General features: G+C 38.9%; 1 protein-coding gene across 1 annotated transcript in view; it reads right to left on the bottom strand.

Moving 5' to 3' along the window:
• Positions 1–705: 705 nt before the first annotated feature.
• The window catches only part of cspg4 (chondroitin sulfate proteoglycan 4), a 93,262-nt gene continuing 72,172 nt past the window's right edge, over positions 706–21,795 (bottom strand). Inside the window, exons 7-11 of the mRNA XM_032545213.1 lie at positions 10,212–10,410; positions 9,754–9,885; positions 8,246–8,406; positions 5,974–6,157; positions 706–5,304 (exon numbers count right to left, since the gene is read on the bottom strand). Of these exons, the coding sequence (XP_032401104.1) occupies positions 3,518–5,304; positions 5,974–6,157; positions 8,246–8,406; positions 9,754–9,885; positions 10,212–10,410 (2,463 nt within the window). The 3' untranslated portion in view covers positions 706–3,517. The remainder of the gene's footprint in view (positions 5,305–5,973; positions 6,158–8,245; positions 8,407–9,753; positions 9,886–10,211; positions 10,411–21,795) is intronic.

Genomic DNA, 21,795 nt, shown 5'->3' with positions numbered 1-21,795 from the left:
CTTCATGCATCAAGAATGCTCCAGTTTCTGTTCGCTCGCTTTACTTTCGGGTTGTGGGTTCAGCAACTGTTTTGCTGACAGAAAGCAGTTGTGGCGCGTATTAAAACACAAGGAGACTTGTTGCGCACAAGCAATGCGCTGCTCAGAGACGGTGACCTAAGCAGACACATGTGGAGGCACAGCTGTGCCAAGCAGCTTATGAAACCTGCAGGACTAGTTCTTAAAGCGGGGCCAAAGGCAAGACCAGGCCAGAGACAGACGGGGAGAGAAAAAAGGAAAAAAAAAAAAAAGAAAGTTGGGCGACATGCTTAAAGCAAAGGCCATTCAGTGGAAAGAATGATGGCTGGAAGTGAAGTTTAAATCATGACAAATTGAAACATTGCTCAAGTCTCCTCACTACCCCCCACCCAAGAGCTTTTTACACTGCACTGCCCCCTCCTGGTTCAAAAGATTAATGTCTGTGTTTCGAGGTTCTAAAACAAACTTGTACAAGGCGGTTTATTGGACTCTTTCAGTGTGGGAAATATTAAAATGCACTTCACCATGAATGCATTTACATGTGTGACCACAATAGCAATAAGCCAAACTTGTCATATATATTTTCCTATCTGCGATCTGCAGCAGCAGGACATTAAAAGAAAGAAAGGGTGTTGCTGTTGAGTTTTATGACGAACTGAAGCCACGAAGAAAATAATGAGCACACAATTTGTTGCGTCAACATTTTATTTCCATTAGCGCCTGTAACAGAATCAGAGACATACTGCAGTCCTGATGTTGCATTTGGTCCAGAAACGTTTTACTTAAAGGCGCCTGCAGAAGATGAAAAATAACAAAGCACATGAAAATATGAGCTGATGAATGGGGAGTGACCGACTTAATAAATAACAAATGCGAGGCATGGTGATGAAATGCTGCGGTGAATTAAAAAAAAAAACAACATATGAGTGACGCATAAAAAGGATGGACTCGCAAACATATACATATATCAACGTTGAACAGTCAATTTTAATATAATTGTTCTCATAACATGTATACTCCGATATGGAAAATCTTATCATTTACTAGGAAACCAAAGACTTTATTTTTTTAAACACAATATTTACACAAAAACCAGAGGGTGGAAATGGGATATCCTGAGGGAAGAAGCTTTGTTTTATGTTGAACATCATCACTCAAATGCAACTTGTCTTAATGTTTTGAAGCTCTGTGCTGCATCTATAATTACTGCTGAAGACTATTAAAAACAACAAATCAAGGCTACTGTAAAGAAACAAAACACGACAAAATTACTAGTTGGCTTGTGAAAAAGGCAATTCTGGTAAAGGCTGTCAGGAAAAAATATATAGCAGCTCATTTTGCTCTAGTTTGTTCTAAATTAGAATGATTAACTTGGCACAACAGGTCAAAGTACCAAAACTTTAGCAGGAGAAAATTGTGATTTACAGTAGCAACCTTTTTTTTTTTTTATCTTTAACATGCAATCAAAAAGAACTAAAGAATTTTTTTTTTAATTTATAAAATGAGCTTGTATATTCAACGAGGCTAAAATAAGGAATGTTTCTAATAAAAATAATCGCTTTTTGGTTTGTCATTAAAAGTTAACAAAACCCAACAAGCTCAGGATGTTTATGGTCAATTTCAGTTTTTGTGAAGTCTTTAATGGAGACGTGGAAACTGGAAACCTTTCAGTTTGAGATTAAATAGGTGTTTCAGCGTAAATATTACAGGACCAAAGTAATGTTTCTGTTCTGCTGCTCCAGTCCAATAAAGTTTTACAAGCTCTTTGGAAACACATAGCAACAATACAATCTGACAGATGTCGACATGACCGAGAGCTGGAGTGGATTAGATTTGTGCAATTTGACTTCAAGTGCTTCTTTTTAACTCCTGTCTGCTTCAAAGCATCCGTCTTGTGGTTACAATTTGAAAAGCATTAGCTTGGCATAAGATGTCAGGTACTAGCTTAGTTGTTAGCTTAGCTTAGCATAAAAAAATAACAAGGGAAAACCCTAAACTTTAGGTTTGAATGTCATGCAATGGTTTGTAGACATAGCTGTAAAAGTGGTATTCATCTTTTGGTTTCTAGACAGAAAGTGATATTATCTTTAGGCTGAATACATGAGATAGGACTTGGAACATAATGTTCTAGGATTGCGCTGGCAGCATGTTGGAGTAGCTCTGTTATTTAATTTATCTAATTTGGGATCAGTAAAGTATTTTGAATTGAATAATTGAGGTTAGATTTTCAAAAATGAAGCAAAAATAATGTACCTTATACTCCAAAGCTACATTATGTGCTACACCTTGCTAGTATTACGGTTTAAGTGTCTTTATTTTTCAGAACTGCTTTAATTCTTTTTGGTAAATATTCACTAAGGTATTCAAAACATTCCTGAGATTTTGATTTGTCAGCTGCACATCCATAATCCATGACGCCAATGTTACACCACATCACTAAGGCGTTCTACTGGATCAAGAGCTTGTGACTGCGGATATGGTTAGAGTGCACTGATCTCAATGTCATGTTCAAACCTGTGTGAAAAGGTTTGTAGCTTTGTGAGATGCTGCACTGTCCTTCTGGAAGCAGCCTTCAGAAAATGGGTACACTGTGGATATAAATGGATGGAAATTTATTGGTTGGCACCAACATTTTGGTAGTTGGGGCACTTAAAGGATGACCAACTGGTACTAAGAGTTTCAAAGTGTGCCAAGAAAATATCCTTCACCATCATCTGCCAGAACCATTAAAATAAGGCAGATGAAAATGTGCCTTAATGTTGTTAAACCCCAATATGACCCGGTGGATGTTTCAGGTGAAATAGCAAGTTTTTCTGATTTCTTGTAGCTCAGTTTTGTTGAGTCGATTCTTCGCTGACAACAGGCTGCTGTGGGTTATTTGAGTTACAGTTGCTTTTCTATGAACTGTAACCTGCCATTTTTTTGCCAACACATCTTCTCCCTTAATAGTTTCTTGTTTTTAGACCATTGTCTGTAAACTACAGAGACGGCTATGCTAATTTGCTTTTTATGTACCTGGAAAAAGTGGCCATTAAGTGCTTCACTTATTTTTCACTTATGTTTCACTTAGTCATATTTTTTTGTTGATCAAATATCCTGATTATCCAAAACGTAGTTTAAAAAAACAACAATGAAATACGTACCTATCAGCATGACTAATGTTTGGCTATATGATATTTAATACAATAGTTGAGCACATCAAAAGTACTTTTTTTGCAAACACTTTGCATGTTCATGTCATGTCTGTGCCCTTTGACAGTGAGGAATGATACAATGGAAATAAATAGACATGGCATTAGCCCTCTGAATGTAAGAAATCACTTCCTTCTTTGCCAATACGTCTTCAGTGTTTTCATGCCTGAGAATTTGTCCACAGCTGTTCTGAGAGAAGTCAGTGAAAAAATGCGTCATAAGTGTGTTTCGTTTAAACTGCTGTAGGAAAATTTAAACACCAACATAAATGAAGTTCACCTCCTTCTATGTCCAAAATCAAAGTGTTTCAAACCCAGTACTGGTTCTTTTTCAAGGCCGGGTTCGTTGTCCGACAGTGCTGAAGCAACTCTGGATCCGCCCCTTTAGAGTCCACATTGGACATAGGAATGTTGTTGGCTGGGTCCGTTTTGCGAAAGGTTTCCGTTGTGGCCACCTCTCCGTTTTTGGGCTTTGAGGTCGCTGTCTGGACGTTGTGTTTTCCTGTCTTGTTTTTACGGATTAGATAGTAGGCCAAGACGCCTGCCAGTAGTAAGAGTAGGAGGACAACTAGAATGGGAATGAAGATGGACCAAAAATTCCCACGACGGGAAACGTGTGGTTTCCCGTGGGTACCAGAGTCAGGGGATGATGGGGTGACACTATCTCCTGGGGGCCTGAATCTTTTATCAGGATTCTTTAGCAGAGTGGCAGGATAAACTGCAGAGGTGTTGTAAGGGCTTGTCTGGAATGAAAGGACACATTCTGCTGGAGGGACTCCATGGGCTTTTAGCAGGAACCGAGCTTCATCCTGAGTACCCTTCGCTTTTGATCTTGAGGCAGTATCTAATATTTCCATTGCTACCCGACCTTCATCCAGGTCCTTCTGGGTGAATGTCTGTATTGGCTGGCCAGCATCAGGATCCTTAAACTCTACAATACGAGCTCCTCTTGGCTGCTGGATGACTGTGAATGTGGGTGAGGCTCTTGTCTTGTTGGCTAGTGGAGATGCATCCAAAAGCTTTCTGTCCAGCTGGACAAGTGAGCCTTGAGGTAATAAAGGATTTTGAGCAATTTTAGCCAGAGGCTGCACAGTGATGTTGAGGACAGAGGAGACATTGGCAGCCCGGCTACGGGCTGTAAATGAAACACTGTCTCGGGGTGAAGTGGACTTGACAAAACGGACACTGACTCTTCCTTCTTTGATCTGCTTCTGGGTGAAGGCAGATGTAGGCTGCCTGTCTACCATGACAGCTGCATATTTTGGAGTATTGGTGATTTTATAAAGGATGTCCTCCTCAACAGGACCACCTGTAGAGGCCCTCAGCATCTCCTCAGTCACAAGAATCTGATCGTCTCCCTGTCGTACCTTGATCTCTGGGACTTGTTTGAGAAGCAGGGTGTGAGCTAAGATTCCTATGTGGAGTGTGTGCGGCTCTGTTTCATGCTCGCCATCTGATATAGTGAATTCCACAAATCCGCCTTTAAGGGTGCCGTCACTCTGGAAGGCCACCTCTACGCGATTGATCATTTCTTGAGTGAACTTAGAGAGAGGTTCTGACGTAACAGAGTTAAGGAGATAGCCATTACGAGGGGCTTTGGTCACCTTGAAGAGCACCTCATCTGGTGGATTGTCTTCATCTTGGGTGTTGAGATGCTTCTGGGTTAGTGAGATCTTGGAGCCTTGGAGAACTTCCAGAAGCATATCTGTAGTGACTAATTCAGGGGGGTTGGAACCACGTCGTTTGACTGAAATATGAAAGATCTCATCCAGGATTACGGACTCAGCAGGGGGGGCCCTACCACCACTTCCTAACTTCAGATAGGCCTTGAAAGCAAGGCTGTCAAAAGCAGCCCCCGAGTCATCGTGAAGATACTCCAACTTTCCCTGAGACACGTCTGATTGTGTGAAGAGCGGATCGTCACGGGGTAGATCCTCACCCCGTAGGGTGATACGACCATGATCAGGGAAGCGCTTTATTTCGAAAAGAACGTCCGCGTCCGTTTTCTTTTCTTCAGGTAGACTTGCCAGAAGGTTGGAGGCATCAAAAATGGAATTGTCAATTGCTTTTCTCTGACCCTGCACAATTTCAAGCCCTGAGGGGAAAAACACAAGTAAAATTCTCAAAATATACAAATATTATATGTAAAAAATCCTCAACATTGGGGTCAGACGGTCTCCTATGTCTAACTGTGCAGCACTTTACAGTCTCGTGTCAGAATGTTTGCAGAGACAGATGGAGCTTGTTATAGTGGCAGCAGCAAAAGCAGATTTGGTCAGTCCTCATAATGACGTTGGACTGTTCAGTTACAGTTAAAACAAGGAAATCTTTCTAAAATAAAGAATGAGCTACAGCCGTCAAACATCATAATAGATCATGTAGGTAAAGACACTAGTTAGATTATAGCTAGATTTGGCAGTCTTTGAGAAGGATTGCTCAAAAGATTTTCTTACTTAAAAAAAAAAATAAGGCATTTGAGAATAAATCTTAGTTTCAGACATAATCGATCAACTCTAATTTCAATCATGCTTAAACTACACAATATATCAAGTTTTTTCATCCATCCATTCATTTTCTTACACTCTTGTCACTAATGGGATTGGAAGATGTGCTGGTGCCTATCTCCAGTGAGACATTTCGGGCAAAAAACAGGGTACACCCTGGACAGGTCACCAGTCCATCGCAGATCAAGTTTTTTTTTTTTTTTTTTAGAGGTTAAATGTCCACGTTACTTCTACTGAAAAAAAACAACCTTTTATTTTACCTTTGTTCCTCCACATCTGAGAAGAAATGTTGCTATGAGCAGCATAGTAGGAGACTGTGATGGGCAGCGCGTGGCGGACGTCTGCAGAAGTCTGGGGTGATACAGTGAACTCCATAGAGTCTCTCACCACCCAGAAAGGCTCGGTGGGCAGCTGGTGCTCATAGTAGACTGCTCCAGACTCCAACTGGGCATCAAGAGAAAAACAGAATAGCTAGTGTTGAGTTACATGTATTAATAGTCAACAGTCTTTTGTTAAAGGTTTTGTTGGCACTAGTTGCCTATATTTGATAGTGAATTGACAGGAAAGTGGGTAATAAGAGAAGGGCGAAGACATGCAGCAAAGGTCACTGGGCCGGGAATCGAACCTGTGACGGCCGCTCTCTTTTTGCTAATTTTGAGGTATTTATGGTATTTTCTGCAGCATTACAGCACAGCTTTCTGTGCTTTCTGTGTAATTTCACAACCTATATGGTTGTGAAATTTGAACTTTTGTGTTGTCAAACCCGCTTCTAATCGACTACAATCAACTGAGGTAAAACCAAAATTAGGCAGTCAGTTCTCATGTAAAATCAAATCTGCAAAGGGAGAGAATCTGATGCCATTATCACAATGTCAGGCTAAATCATGTCCTCTGCTGGCCAAGATGAGGAACCTACTTTATCCACATACTGACAGCTTTGGCACTTCATAATCATCATGGTGCAGTGAGTTAATACATATCCAAAAGACAAACCTTCATTAAAGCAAAAATATTCATCAATTAATTGCAGGATGAAACAGGATTACTTGTACTTTTAAATTTATAAAAGACACACAATGTTTTGTTGCTACCAGCTATTTACAAATGCTTAATTTCAAAGGAGACGGATTATGTGGATTTTAATAAAGAGGGGGTAGAAATTTTGTTTGGGAGAGAATATTTTTGATCATCTCAGCTAACAAAAATGTACACATTATTTGAATTAGAAGTAGCAGTTTGCTGCACCTGCATTTTATGCATCACTGTAGGATTATATTTTATAGGACTGGGAAACTCACAAAACTGACCTTTCTGACAAAAAAACCCCATTCTGACCTTTGAAAAGGCCTTTCACGGTTACATTGAACTGAAATATATAATTCTGCAGACTGTGCTCTTGAGAATATAAAAATTGCATTTTTATTAGCTGCTATTGCATTAAACAGTTTGTCACACAAACATTGTTCTTTTCCTGCTCGCTAAAATTAAGTAGTCAAGTGAAGGCAACCTTGTCTGTTCCCCTGCTAGGAATATTTCAGTCCAGATCTTGAATGAAATCTCTCTTTAAACCCTTAAAAAAATGTGTGAAGGAGTAATAATTCTTCTTCGGTGTAGGTAATGATAGTATGCTACAGAAACGTCTGACGAAATCCTGCTATGTGCTGAGTCAATGCTAAGTTAAACTTTTAGATATATCAGTTGAATTACTAATATATCTTTAAGTAGTTTTAAAAATGCTCCAGATAGTGATCACCTGTGTTACTGATGTTTAATTCTGCCCTGTAATCGTTTGGCTGAGGGCCTATTACAGATACAGCTGCTTAGTGCATAAAAAAGCCTTTCATTTGAATAAAATACACACTCCTGTTCTTACTGTTTGTTTGGATGATATTCTATTTATACTGTTTAAATGTTAAGGTTCAAGATTAATGTTTGGATTGGTCCTAAGACTCCTCCCGCAGTCTTAGGAGGACTGCAGCAGATGTCATAGTTGGACACAGTGGTGTGCTGTCAGCCCGTCAGTTCCCGAAACCACACACAAAACCTTATAAAAGAGTGTTTATATTAGGGCCATTGAAGGTAGAAAAAAGGACTAAATTAATGCCAAAAAACTCGGAAATTTTGGGAATAATTTCAGAGGTTTTATAGAATAAACAACAAAATTTCTGAGCTCTGAGGAAAAAATTCAGGAATTTTGATATTTATCTCAGAAAATTTCCAGAAAAAAACTTGGAAATCTTTGAGAATCAAAAATGTTCAACTTTTGAAACTCGGAAAATTAAAAAAAAAATTTAAAGAACATTTTTTAGTTTTTTTCTCGGCAAATTAACATTTCAAGCTCAGAAATTTCCATGTTTTTTTTCAAGATTTCTGAGATCAGTCTAAGAATTTCTTGGCATAAATTTACTCTCTTTTTTTCTATCTACAATGGCCCTAACATGTCATTGTATGTCTCTTCGGACTGCGGGACGGTTAAAGGAAATTCTTCTTTAATCTCTTTTAAGAAACAATCTAAACATCACTCAAAGTTACCTGTGACTGTGAGAACAAGTTAGTTTCTACTAACTGGTTCCGCTCATTGGCCAGGATAAGCCTTCCCAAACGAGGCGCGCGGACGAGCAGGAAGCTCGCTTCATTCCCGTCCTTGCTGGTTCCAACTTTAAGGTTAGCATTCTTGATGACCTGTCGTGTTCCTGAAAAGACACACAAAAAAACGTCTGTGTGGAAAGTAGTCTCTTGTGCACCACAGCCTCCTTTCACCTGATAATCCATGGTTGAAAAATATTTCAATTGAATATTTCGATTATATCATTCAATTCAGTTAAAGCAAATGTGACAACGGATAAGATGCGTGCTGCATAAAATAACAAGTAATTAATTAAATAAATACAATTAAATAAAATAATTTTAATATAAGTAATTAAATAAGTTTATGTGTGTGAACTCTGAATTTCCAAATGAAAAATAAAGTATGCACTTTAAAATTTGTTTAAAAAAAATCCATAACTATTTAAGAGTAGTTACTTCAAAAGTAGCATCTAACTAAGTAAATGATGCTAATAATAGCTAAAAGCAGCTCCTTGAAACCTGAATCTGTCCTAAAGAGCATTTAGTAAAATATTGAGCAAATTAAAGTGCATCACGCTGCAATTACCACTTGTGTCCATAAAGTGGTGCTGTTTGACGAGATTTATTCCCAACACGTTTGGTGTCTGATGTCAGTGTCTGGCAGGACATTGCTTCCAAAAATATTTACTTATAGCTCTTTTCAGAACTTTTTCACATCATATCATATTTTAGTCACAACATTAAATATCGAGAAGCACAACATTAGTAAAAGCAAAAACATGGAGTAGCACATAGCAAATGAAAGCCTGAAAACAATCACTGCTCCCAATAAACTCCATGTTTACATCCATACTGGTGTTTGTGCAACTTTAAAGTTGCACAGCTTTTATTGTCACTAATTGTAAATAGTCTTCCCTTTAATGCTTAAAGAGACAGTAACTTTTTGTACTTTTTAAAAAAAATTAAACAGTTCTGGGACACATTCTTCTGGACTGGTGTCTATTTTTTTCTTTCTTTTTTTTTTTTAAAGAAAACCGTGAGAAGTAGAATATGAAGTTTGCCCCTCCACTCTACTCTTCTTCGTGGTAGTCTAACACACCAATTCTCAGTAAAATATATAACATATTATGTGAGAAAATGTGAAAAAATGCAGGGGATGCGGATATTTTTGCAAAGCACCTTGAAAGGAGCTACTTGCGATGAAAGGAGCACCGCAAAAATCCACAACTTCACTGACTGGCACCTCTCTGGCCACCCCACCAAATTATCACGCTCACTAACCGAAGTAGCATTCATTCATTCAGCAAATCGCTCCTACTCATCCTCATCTCTTCCAACTACTTCCCTTTCATTCAGCCGTCACCCAAAAAGTTCTGAATCCTTGGCTCTGCGTCATGCCCGCCTGCTCAGTCACAAAACCAAACATTCGTCACCTCATCGCTGAAAATCTGGAAGCCTCCTGCTGTCCTTACCTGGGAACACCATGAGTTCCTCCCCTGTTTCCAAGGTGATGATGTGAGGCCTGGCCTTGATGACAAATCGATAGAGAGGAGACGTGTGCTCTCCATCTGTCACCGTGAAGCTGAACTCACCGGATTCTTCACCTGCAGGAGGAGAGAGAAGTATGGCTTTTTTCCTCTCTCTTTTAAACATTACATTTGTTACGTCGTAAAAGCAGGATGTAATTAAAGGTTTGCTAAAGCTCTGTAACCTTGACGAGCAAAAACAACCCCAAAAACATTTATATATCACAGTAAAGTGTGGAAAAGTGATGATCAAGGGTTCACAGTGTAGCCTCAGTGTATGCTAAAAGGTGCATCGATCTGTCCCAGGGACTTTGTGATGGCGCAGGTAAGCATGCATTCAAGCAAATTAAAGAGAGAACTGGGAGCACATGAAGTTCATTTAATAAAGAAAACTAGCCCCTAACCCTCGTGGGTGAAGATGATCTCCCCTCTGTTTAGTTGAGCCTGGGAGAAATTCTGAATGCTCTGCCCCGGCTCCTGTTTTAATGTCATCAGCCCGTTGGTTGGCATTTCTACGTGGTAAACCAGCTCCTCCGCGGGGGTATCGGCGTCCTCTGTGCTCAGCACATTGGCAGTGATGGCGACTTGCTCGCCGGGAAGAACCTGGGAAATGTCAAAGACAAGCGGAGTCACGCAGAGATGAATAAGACATCGCAGATGATTACTCAGGAGATCCGTGTACCTAGGCAGAAAGGTGACAGACAGGAGACCGTGAGGCTGCAAATCAGATCGTCATACTAATATTGATGTAAAAATCTGATTTAAAAACCTGGTCCATGTTACATGGTGGGACCCCTAGCAAAGTCTCGACATTACGACTTTATTCTCGAAATATTCTCATATTATTATGACGGCCTTCTGGTAATATTACGACTTTACTCTTGACTTTATTCTCAAAATATTATGACTTTATTCTCATTGTTGTGACTTTATTCTGACATTGTTTCAACTTTATTTTCATGATTTTAACACGTTTTTTTTATTTTTTATTTTTCTTAGGGTAGCCTTAATACTGCGTTGTACTTTTGCTAGGTAACGCAAAAGAAGAAATTCCCCGATGCTCCATAGGAATGTGATTTCTGATCCCAATAAAAATAATTAATACTCGTCGGAAGGCTAGCAATTTTGCCTTTTCCATGAATAAATCGTCAGTCACTACAATCATGTTTGATGGGGCAAAGTTTTACACAAACCGAACATCGGAAATCAGCCCAGAATCTCTCATTGGTGCATATTTACAAGGGAAAAAAAGCAACAACAACTTTAAATACACAAACAAGAATGCAGCTCAGTCCGTAGCCGCCTCAACAGAAACAATTAAAAAGGTTAATTATGTTTCCACTGCAGAGCCCAGACGCTCCTGTTATCAGAAGACGGCGCAGTGTTGCAGGCTGAACGATTCTCCCAGGGTGGAGGGTCTGTAATGGACTTCTAATGGTTGGCTGGCTGAAAGGAGCATTAATTGAAAGAAATGGGCCAGATCCCGCGAAAGGCATTCTTAAATAGGCGGGATCAGTTGGGAGAGCGAGCTGAGGTTGCCCCGCAATAAGAGTTTTCTATCGATCTATGAAGTCTCCTCTTTTGCCTTCAGACTCTGGAAAAGGAGTACGAACCTTCTGGCAAAAAAGCAGAAAAGATACCTCAGACGCTTTATCAGTGCTGCTCACCGAGACTCAGCTGTACAACACCAATAAACAATTGTAACGAGTTGTCCAATATGTTCATTTATCTCTTTTTAATGAGTGGATGTGCTGTACTGAACCTTTTAACGCTTAGAAACAAGATTACACAGAGACAGGGTTGGGTTGAACAAAAGGAAGTCAAACCCTGTATTTATACAAAGTCATATTTAGAAAATTACAATACATGCTCTGATGATGTCGGTTTGTCAGATTAAGAGTTGAAGATAAAAAGCCTTTAACCCTATAACGCCAAACGTATCATATGTGATACATGAGTTTTTGAGACCTCCAAATGAGCAGTGTGACATTTTTTTCCCTAAAAAACCCGATGTATACAATTAGACACATGTAGTGCACTGATAATCCAACAGGGGGTAGTAACTTTCTCGCCAGAGGCCTTTCCACTGATACTACAAGACTGCCATGGCAAAGGACTGGGACACATGCGTTTTCAGCAGGAAAACTTTGCCAATTTTAGAAGGTTAAGGTAAGAAAAAAAAAATTGTTTTGGGGTGAACTATCAATAGGAACACTTACTGAGTTGATGCAATGTAAAATTACTTAGTATTTTATCATAATTTTTTTGTAAAACCGTGTTGAAAAGTGATGTATCAAATTTGATACAGTGGGTCAGTTAACTCGAAAAATCAGTCAATTGTCTTTTATTGTACTTCATGTATTTTACATGTATTTCAAGCAATGTACAGTCTTTTTTCATATAAACTAATGACATGTTTGCATGTTCATAATTTGGTACCTTTATAGCTTAAAAATAGATATGCAACTTGCACCTTTTGCTTATTTTCATTGAAAACTGACCAATTCAAAGATAAAATAAACACTCTGTTTTTTGTGCCTGTGTGTTTTTTTAGATGGCAAAGACATACACTGTTGAAGAAATTCTGAATATGATTATGGATGGGAATTCAAGTGACATTGAGCAGCTAGGGGAGGATGAGGATGAGGATGAGGAATGGACTCCTGCAAGGATTGAGGAACACCCAGATAGCGGCGATGATGACCACCTGAAGAATGTCACGCTGTTGACAAAATCATGGTGCCTTTCAAAGGAAAATCACATCTACAGTGCTACATGCCAGGAAAACCTCACAAGTGGGGGTTCAAGATGTGGGGATGTGGTGGGCAAAGTGGCTATCTATATGACTTTGATGTGTGCCAAAGGGGAGGAAATCTTGACCAAGAGAAATCTGATGTTGGTGCTACAGGAGATGTTGTCCTGAAAATGACCTCAACCCTTCCAGCAGGAAAGAATCACAAAGTTTTTGCTGACAATTTCTTTACGTCAGTTCCATTGGTAGAGCACTTGAAACAAAGAGGAATCTACTACATAGGCACAGTCCGAATGAACAGGGTGAAGAATTGCCAACTGATGGATGAGAAAGAACTGAAGAAAAACGGAAGAGGGTCACTGGATTTCAGAGTAAACCAAGAAAACAACATCGTTGTGAGATGGTATGACAACAAAGCTGTGAACCTGCTCTCTTCTTTTGTTGGTGTTGAACCACTGGGCAGTGTGAAGCGTTGGGATTGAAAAGCCAAAACCCACATAATGGTTCCCAGACCGGCCATTGTTGACACTTACAACAGGTTCATGGGAGGCATTGACCTTCTTGATATGCTTTCTGCACTGTACAAGTTCAGCTTCAGATCCCGAAGATGGTACATCTACATTTGGTGGCACACCATCACAGTGGCAGTAATCAATGCATGGATCCGCTACAGAAGAAATCTGGAGAAACTGCATCCCAGGCAGAAACACCTGCCCCTGCGAAGGTTTCAGGCCTCTGTTGCCACTGCCCTCACAAGTGCACGAAAGGTCAAAAAGTGTGGCAGACCTTTGTCCTCTCCGGAAGCAACGCCAACCCCTCCTAGGAGGAGGAAAACCACTGAGTTGCCCCCTGATGTGAGAAAGGATGGCCTCAATCATTTCCCAACATGGGAAACCCGACAGAGATGCAAGCACTGTGTGGGCCACTTTGCCCATGTGTTCTGTAAGAAATGCAGAGTGCATCTTTGTCTGAACAAGGACAGAAACTGTTTCCAAGCTTATCATAATGGAAAATAAAAAGGTTGTGAGCCACAATATGTCTAGAAAATAATTGAAATGTTATGTTCTCAAGACTGCCACCCTGCCAGTTCCATTGGTGGATTTGTTATTGCTGCATTGTTGTAGCACTTTTTATGTTTAGAATTAACAATTTATCTGAGTTATTTGTGTTTTATTATGTTTTTGTTTGTTCAAGAAAAAATAATCTTTGAGCATTGTGACCCGATGTATCAAATATGATACAAAATGAAACTCATATATGGAAAATGATATTTTAAAATTTTTTTGTTTGTTTGTTCAGAGGGACCAATAAAGGCTCCAGTTTCAAAGAATTGGAATTTTCTGTCAGTTATTTCATGGTGTGGGCTTTATAGGGTTAAGCAGGGATTAAAAAGACTTTTAATTAAACCCACCTTTTTTTTGTTTTTTTGGGGGGGGAGTTTAGTATAGTTTTCTAATCTTCCCATCAATCAGATATCTTTTTTTATGAGCTGGAAGAGGAAATATTATCATAATGTAAATAAAGACTTGAAAACAGCGTGTAATCTATATAATATTGCTCCCTCAGTGAGCTGAGTTACTGAAATAATAGACTTTTAAATAACCTGCTATATAAATGCAACTTTTAAAAATACAGTATATATACAGTGATAGGTTTTGTAATATAGTTGTAATGTACCCAGGTTTTCACTAAAGTAAATGAAGTAAAAGAAGCGAGAATGCCAACATTAGCATTCTTTGGATCTGAGTACTTCAAGGGATAGCTGGTTTTTAAATTCACTTCAGCCGTTGTTTATTTCAGCCAAGTGCAAACTTCACTTTTAAGTTCATTCATAGAAACTGTAAAAACGGTGAGTTGGCACACAGTTTATATAGAGCTAATATAGAGCTAGATGCTCTATATTACTGCTGTTTGAGCTGAAGGCTAATATTAGCATGCTAACTGGCTAGCTAAATGTCTACGATGTGTTCCATCTGCTTTGCTATTAGAATTTCTAGAACTTTCGGGTCCAAAAAAAATAACAAAACGTAACAGTGAATTCAAAGGTTTTGCTTAAAGTGTCTTGGCAAAATGACCTCAAAATACAATATTGCTAAAACTGTTTATTTTGTTCCCCATTAAATCAATCCCACAGACAACTTTGTAACTTGTTCTACTGAAAGTCTTGTTACAATGTTTGAATAGATAAGAAAATACATTAGATTGTTATTGACTTTTATTGCTACATTGTTGTTAGCTCGTATGGCTAACATTACTTAATTTTGACACTGAGAATGAGCAAATGCTAATAAATTTCCTGACTTGGCATTTTTATCACAGTGAACACTAAGAGAAGAAGCTAACTAATTCTTTCTGGGATATTGAATGCTTGTTTTCTATGGAAGCATTTAACTGCCAAAGGTAGGAGATAAATTCAGGAGCAGCATCTCATTAAAACGAGAACGTTTCTCATTATAACAAGATAGTTTGTTGCGATTTAGATCTCATTGAAAACAAAATATGTTCTCGTTTAAAAGAGAAAAGTCGTAACAGTAAAACAACCACACCTCGTGGGATGTTTCAGTGTGGTCTAGAAGAAACAAAGTAAAACAAAAAACAAAGAGATTGAAGGAGTTTCTTGTGTAACAAAATGCTTCTGTAATGTCAAAAGTTTTACAACAATATGTGTTTTTTGCAGTTCCATTTACTAATACACCTGTACTAAAGATGTGTACAGAAGCCTGAAAAATATTATTTTTATGGAGTCTGGTAAGATTTAACTAAGTCCTCATCCAGCCTGCTTTGTCCCAGCAGTAGTGGTTTTAAGCTCAAAGTTTTGCTTTGACTGTATATAAAGCCTAGTTTAGGCAATTAGTAAGTGTTTGTTATATCCATCTTTCTTTAATGGCACATTCTCTTGTATTTCTGATTTTGAATATTTTATTTGTGTCCCATGCGACAAAGTCATGGAGTTTTAATTGAAAGATTTCAGATGCTCTGATCAACTTTCAAAATAAATTTAGACATTAAGAAACGTCTCGGTTTCATTATATTATAATTATGAGCTTCAAAAAATACAAATCTTACCAAGTACTTTTGGTCAGTATTTTAGTGCAAGTACCTCTGTAACTTTTAAGCAAGGTATAGGAACTTGTTTTAAGTCAATAATTTCTTAATTTTGATCAAATACATGGTCCACTGGTGGATTATTTTACGTATTTTAGCCTTATCGAGGACTGCTTGACTCTGTATGACAGCGTTGCTGGGCTACATCTTCATTCTTTCACTTTGTGAGTTTAATCTTTGCAGCCCAGACCAGTTGTCAAGCCACAGAAATGTTTTCTTTTCCAAACCCCTTTATGCCATCTCTGATACAGTATTTCAGACTCAAATGTAACAAATGTGTTATGAAGTGTATAATTTAGTTGCCTTACAGTCCACTGCGTAAAACATCCTGTTCAGTTTCACACTCCATCAAAGCTCCATCACGACGACACACTTGCATCAACAGTTCAAAGCCGTGATCCATCATCACACACTCTGGGCTTTTTTCTTTCTTTTTTTTCTCTCTTTAACTGTGAGATTGTGTCTTTGTTCCGCTCTAATGACAACTTTCAAAACCGACCACGAGTTTAAAGACAAGTGCGCTTTGAGTGGAAGGGAAATCAACTGCTCCGTTGTTCAGTCCAAGAAAGGCTGCAGCTGTACTCGTTAACTTTTTCTGCATTGTTGCAGTGAATTACCACAATAGTCAGAATTACGTTCAACAGCAACATTTAGATTTATAAGGGAGTAGTTTTATCTTTGCATTTGGACCATAGAAACACAGAGATGTTCTTGAGCCAAAGTTCTTCCATTCTCTTTGCACTGACCTGTAAGTTTTTCTTAATGTTCTTGATATATAGCTGCCAATAAAAGTTATTAGCTCCCCAGCCTGCCGTAACACATGAGGGGATATTATTTATTAGGACCAACAGAGATGGATTTCTGAACCTCCGAGGTAGAGGTGAGTCAGCCTGTCTTGTTAGGGACCCCTGACGGAGTTTAAAGAGTTGAAATGTCTCAAACACGTACGTCATCCTGGGATCTGACCCACATGGCTACACGTGAGACTGATTTGAAACCGTTTCTAAGTGCCGTTAAAGGCCAGACCGTTGAAATTAATAGCTTTGAATATTCTAATTTGCTTATAACTTCCAAGGCAGAGAACAAATTTATGCTGTATGCACCAGAGATTTATTTATTTTATTTTAATTTTTTACATTTTTGTCACATTGCAACCAGATTTGCTCTCGTGTGACCAGTTTAGCATGTTTCTGGGTGGAAAACCAGATGTCTTACTGCTTTTTTAAACACTGAGCTTCCTCTTGCCACTCTTCCATTGAGTGTGGACTTTTGGATGCAGTTGACTTATACATTGTTTTGATCATTAATTGAACAATACAGCTGTTTTGTAGCCTAACAATGCTAACTCTTCTCTAAAACTTTCTCCCTTGTTTCTTTCTGCTGTGTTCCTTGGTCTTCGTAATGCTGTTCTCTCAACAGCATTCTCTTTCTCTGACATAATTTACCTATGTGACCTTCTCAAGACCATATTATATCTGTAGTACTTACTAATTAACATAATTACTAATTAACATCGGAGTTACAGGGGTTGAATATAAATGTGCACTATACCCCTTCGGATTGTTGTACGAAAAATTTTTGAAAAATACTTTTGCATCATGTTCCACTTCACAATTATTTACACACTAGTTTGTCTTAGTCTCTTACAAAACATCTCAATAAAATACACTGAAGATGTTTGACAGAATATGAAAAAAGTTAAGCGGGTGTCATTGCTTTTGCATGTTTCCATCAAGCTTTGAAGTGCTTGATGGATCCAGTAATCCAGTAATACCGCGCCATTGAGGGTCTCTATATTGCAGTCCATCTGCAAAGGACTGATGTTTTCTTCCTAAGTCCACAAATGCACAGCCTGGTAGTTATTTCTTATTTCCTAGGCCACAAAGACGGCAGGTAAATGGAGACTAACCCAAACAATCTGAGCCAATTTCGCTCTTTGTGAGAAAGAGTGGAAATAGTTCTGTTTGCCTTCCAGCAGAACACCCACCATCTCTTGACGAGACAGCTGCTCAATGCACTCCTGTACTTTATCCGTCTGCTCACAGAAATCTTCAAAAGAGAGAGAGATAGCTCCTTAAGTAACTCCAGATATGGTGCGGTATGCAGAGATGACTCAACTGATAATAGCACCCACCTGGCAAGTCTCTCAGCTTTACCAACCAGGAGAAAAATACTTATGTTACCATACCCAGACATTCATCATAATTCATCATTCATCATTCATCCAAGTCTGCTTACGTAGTTGCTGCTGCTCATACGGCTTTAGGAAAAAGCTCCAGGCAATGCGGAATATGTAATACTAATGTGGAGAATTATGTGTTATAATCAATTTCCTAGAAAGTCATGAGCCTTAAAGAGGAAGAAGCTAATGCATTTCAAGAACCTTGACCAGGTGGGCCATCTATAGAGAATGTCTAGCAAATTCATATCTAGTAGAAGAAACATAGCTTTTCTATACTGATGCAGCAGGAAGCAAGATTAAGCAGCTCAAGGCAAGCCAATATGAGATCACCAGGAAGAATGACAGTGAAAAAAAATCTTTATGGCAAACTTAAGATTCTTTAGTGCAATGAAGCAAAAAGAGTCCCAGATGGTTTTTTTGAAGGTTAAAACCAATATAAAGGACATTAGATACCAACATGTTCTGATCGAGAGTCAGTTATTACAGCTAGAAACTAGTGATCAGGTGCAAAATCTGGGTGCAGTAATGAACTCTGACCTGAACCTTCAGAGTCACATAAAGACAGTTACGAAGTTGGCCTTCTATCACCTGAAGAACATTTCCAGGATTAAAGGACTGATGTCTCAGCAAGACCTAGAGACGCACTGATTACTGCAACAGTCTTCACAGGCCTGCCTAAAAAAAATCTATTCATTCTGATCCAGAACGATGCTGATCGCATTCTCACTTAAACCAGGAACGGAGCACATCACCCAAGTTCTAAAGTCCTTACATTGACTCCCCGTAGCTCAGAGAATATACTTTATAAATCACTGCTTGACTTGGCACCACAATAGATTAAAGATCTGCTATTGCTTCTCTCAGGTCTTCTGATTCTAGTCTACTCTGAATAAGAAACACACATGCTGTTGGCAATTAATGTGATTCCCAAGATTCATCAAGCCAAGCCAACTTTCACCTCTCTATTTCTGATTTTCATGTTTCCATTGCCATCACCTTTAGGGATGATTAGATATCAGAATGGGCACTCTTGATTGGTATGTGGCTATGGGAGTTACCCACAATAAGTAATTTCTTGGGTTAAACCACAAAGGTAAGCTGCAATACCCTACCATCTTCCAAAAGCATGACGTTATCACCAGTTTACTGCTCATCCTTACTTTAGCCATATTCGATAGATACTATCTACAATCCCCACAAGGGTTTTTGTTTTGGGGATTATCTGACCCAGTCAAACCCTTAAGCTTGTCCATTTTTTCAATTGTCCAATATTTCCCACCCACTGACAGGTGCCATGTTCAAGAGATGATTAGTCTCATCTCTAAGTGGCCATAATGTCCAGCACTGTTGGTGCTAGTTCAAGATTATTTTATTTACTGCCTCATATGTTTCTGTAGTGCAGTTCCCTACATATTCCACTAGATGGCTACATTGCCACACTCTCTGCCCACACAATCTAGGGCAGGTATTCCAAAAATGGCCCCACAAATTGATGGTTTATATAACAATCAATGCATTTAGCAACTAAAGAGGATAGATTGCAAATTCAATTTGATTGAACACAATGGCTGAGATTTCATATTGAGGCACTAATGAAGTAGCAGCCACAGACAAATGACTTAGTTTGCAGGTGACTCAACAGGACAGTATTGCTTTTTTCCTTTTCTTTCAGTTAGAGTCTCTGGGGATATGAAGCTGTAACAACTGAAATCTCGACTGGTTCAGGAGCAGGGCTCGGGTTCTAGGAGTGAGAAAATGATAGTGTCTGCCAGGACTATGAAGAAGACAGCAGTGATATTTTCATTTTGATTTCAGGTTCAAATCAGGAGTATTCTAATGTTTATGAGCGTGAAAAATAAAAATATTCAAAATTCATATTAAATTCATAAGTGGAAAAACATTTTATTAAGACCAACTGAGCTTGAGGAGACCATGTAAGTCATCACATCTGATCATCTGCTGCAGAGGTTGCTCACACACACACACACATATACAGATGCACACACTTCCTGCTTTAAATCAGCACAGTGGCAGCTGGGACCGGCCCCGGCTGTGTGTGGGTTACACGTCTCCATATGTTATTATGTTACATTCTGCCGCCGCAGCAGAGGAGTCGCAGGGATTGGATGCCGCACTCCGCTCTGCCAGAAAGCAGCGGTCTCGTCGACCATCTTGGGTTTTCCAAAAATACGGGTTGCCAGGGAGACGGGGGAGCCGCAGGGAGAGCAGGGAGGGCTGAATGACACAGTTAGTTTCCAGTTTTGTGAGCTGCTTACTGCCGCCTTCACCTCCCCCCACACACACACACACATACACACACACCCGCCCTCCTCCTACAGCCCGAGTCCTTTAACGGTAGAGTTGACCCGACTGAACCTCAGAAACTTCTACGACTCGACTGACTCAAATTAAAGATTAATTGGGCTTCCTGAGCTTTTGGCCACAATAACAACAAATGCAATGGATGACAAAACGTACAGAATACTTGAAAATGCAATTAAGTCTAACGAACTTCCAGAATGCAATAAGAACTTCAAAATAAACATCTACTAGATTCATCGCCTTTTTTTCCCAAAGAAGTAAGAAAGTTAAACTTTGGTTAAGTTGAGGTTTGATATATATAAGATTTACTTAGATTGGACTGTTTTCCTTTTTCAGACTTTTCCCCGTTTGAACCTGTTTTGCAAGAAGAAAAAAAAGCTTACATACTGTATGTTATATATGTAGGACGGGATGAATAATTAGATAAGAGGAACCAATCTGAGAATGGTCAACGATTACCGTAAACTTCAGTGTTACTTTTGCTCAACATTACACCAAATTCTAAAAGTCTTTGGCTAAAAGTTGCAATAACATTAACTTTGAGCCAATGTTTCCAGCAGTAAGATGTTTCCCCACCATTAGCACATTGAGCAGCATTGATTGACACTGCCAAGACGTCTCCTCCTGACTCTGGTTGGTTGGTAGTGGTGCATTTATTCAGCCAGCAGTAGTGCCTCATGGAGGAGGGGGAAGAAATCCATCTTTTCACAGATTATATGTCTCATAACTTACTGTCACAACATATTTTTGTAAAAATAACACTGCAACTTTGAGGAGGAGATTCTGCCATGAGCTTTAGGACTTTTGGTTTATTTTGGGATTTGTCAACTTGTTTTTAATATTCACTTAAGTCCTTTGGTTTAGAATTTCTTGTAGCTTACTTTAGTACTTGTATTTCTATACAATGTATTTCTATTCCTCTCTGAGTTGGAGTTGTTCCTCAGTAAAGACTTTCTGTTTTTTCGTTACCTCTTTGTTCACAATCTTCAGTACATACATCTCTGTGTACTCCTATGTTTTTATCTCTATTGTTTACTTCTGATTCTCTCTGTGTTCCCCGTCCCAGCAGCTTCCCTCAGAGTCTCAGCTGCCTGCTCTCCAAGCTGTCTCCCATCTGCTCATTAACTCACCTGTCTAGCATTCAATAATCAATTTCAGATCATCCTGGAGTCTCCACCAACACGTTTCTATGTATTCCTGTCATACTATATTATTTTGGATTCACAGAACCTTCGTTCTTGTAAGTTCTTGAATTTCTTTTTGAAATAACTAAGTTTATCTTAATCTTTCTGCTTTTAGGCTATTCACCATTATATAATATTTAATATCTGTTTGAATGTACAGTTGGCATGATAAAAGGGATTTAACTCCAGTTACAAATAGCAGGCTAGCTAGCTAGCTGAGCTAATAACCCAGCTAATGTTGGCATTTTAGCATAATGAGTACAAAAAGTTGTAATACTACCAGGTTTTCTTAAAACCTCTGTGTGAATTGATTACTGTTCATTACCACTTTTTGTGCTGTTTACAAAGTTATGCAAAAAAGCCAATATTATCAGAGTTGTTAGCTCGGCTAGCTATCCTGGTATCTGTAGCTCTGGAGGTTTGATTGCTAGCATGCCAACTGT

The sequence above is a fragment of the Xiphophorus hellerii genome, chromosome 2 (genome assembly GCF_003331165.1).
Source record: "Xiphophorus hellerii strain 12219 chromosome 2, Xiphophorus_hellerii-4.1, whole genome shotgun sequence".
NCBI lineage: Eukaryota > Metazoa > Chordata > Actinopteri > Cyprinodontiformes > Poeciliidae > Xiphophorus > Xiphophorus hellerii.
The sequence above is the reverse complement of the archived record's forward strand: the minus strand, read 5'-3'. Positions and strand labels throughout refer to the sequence as shown.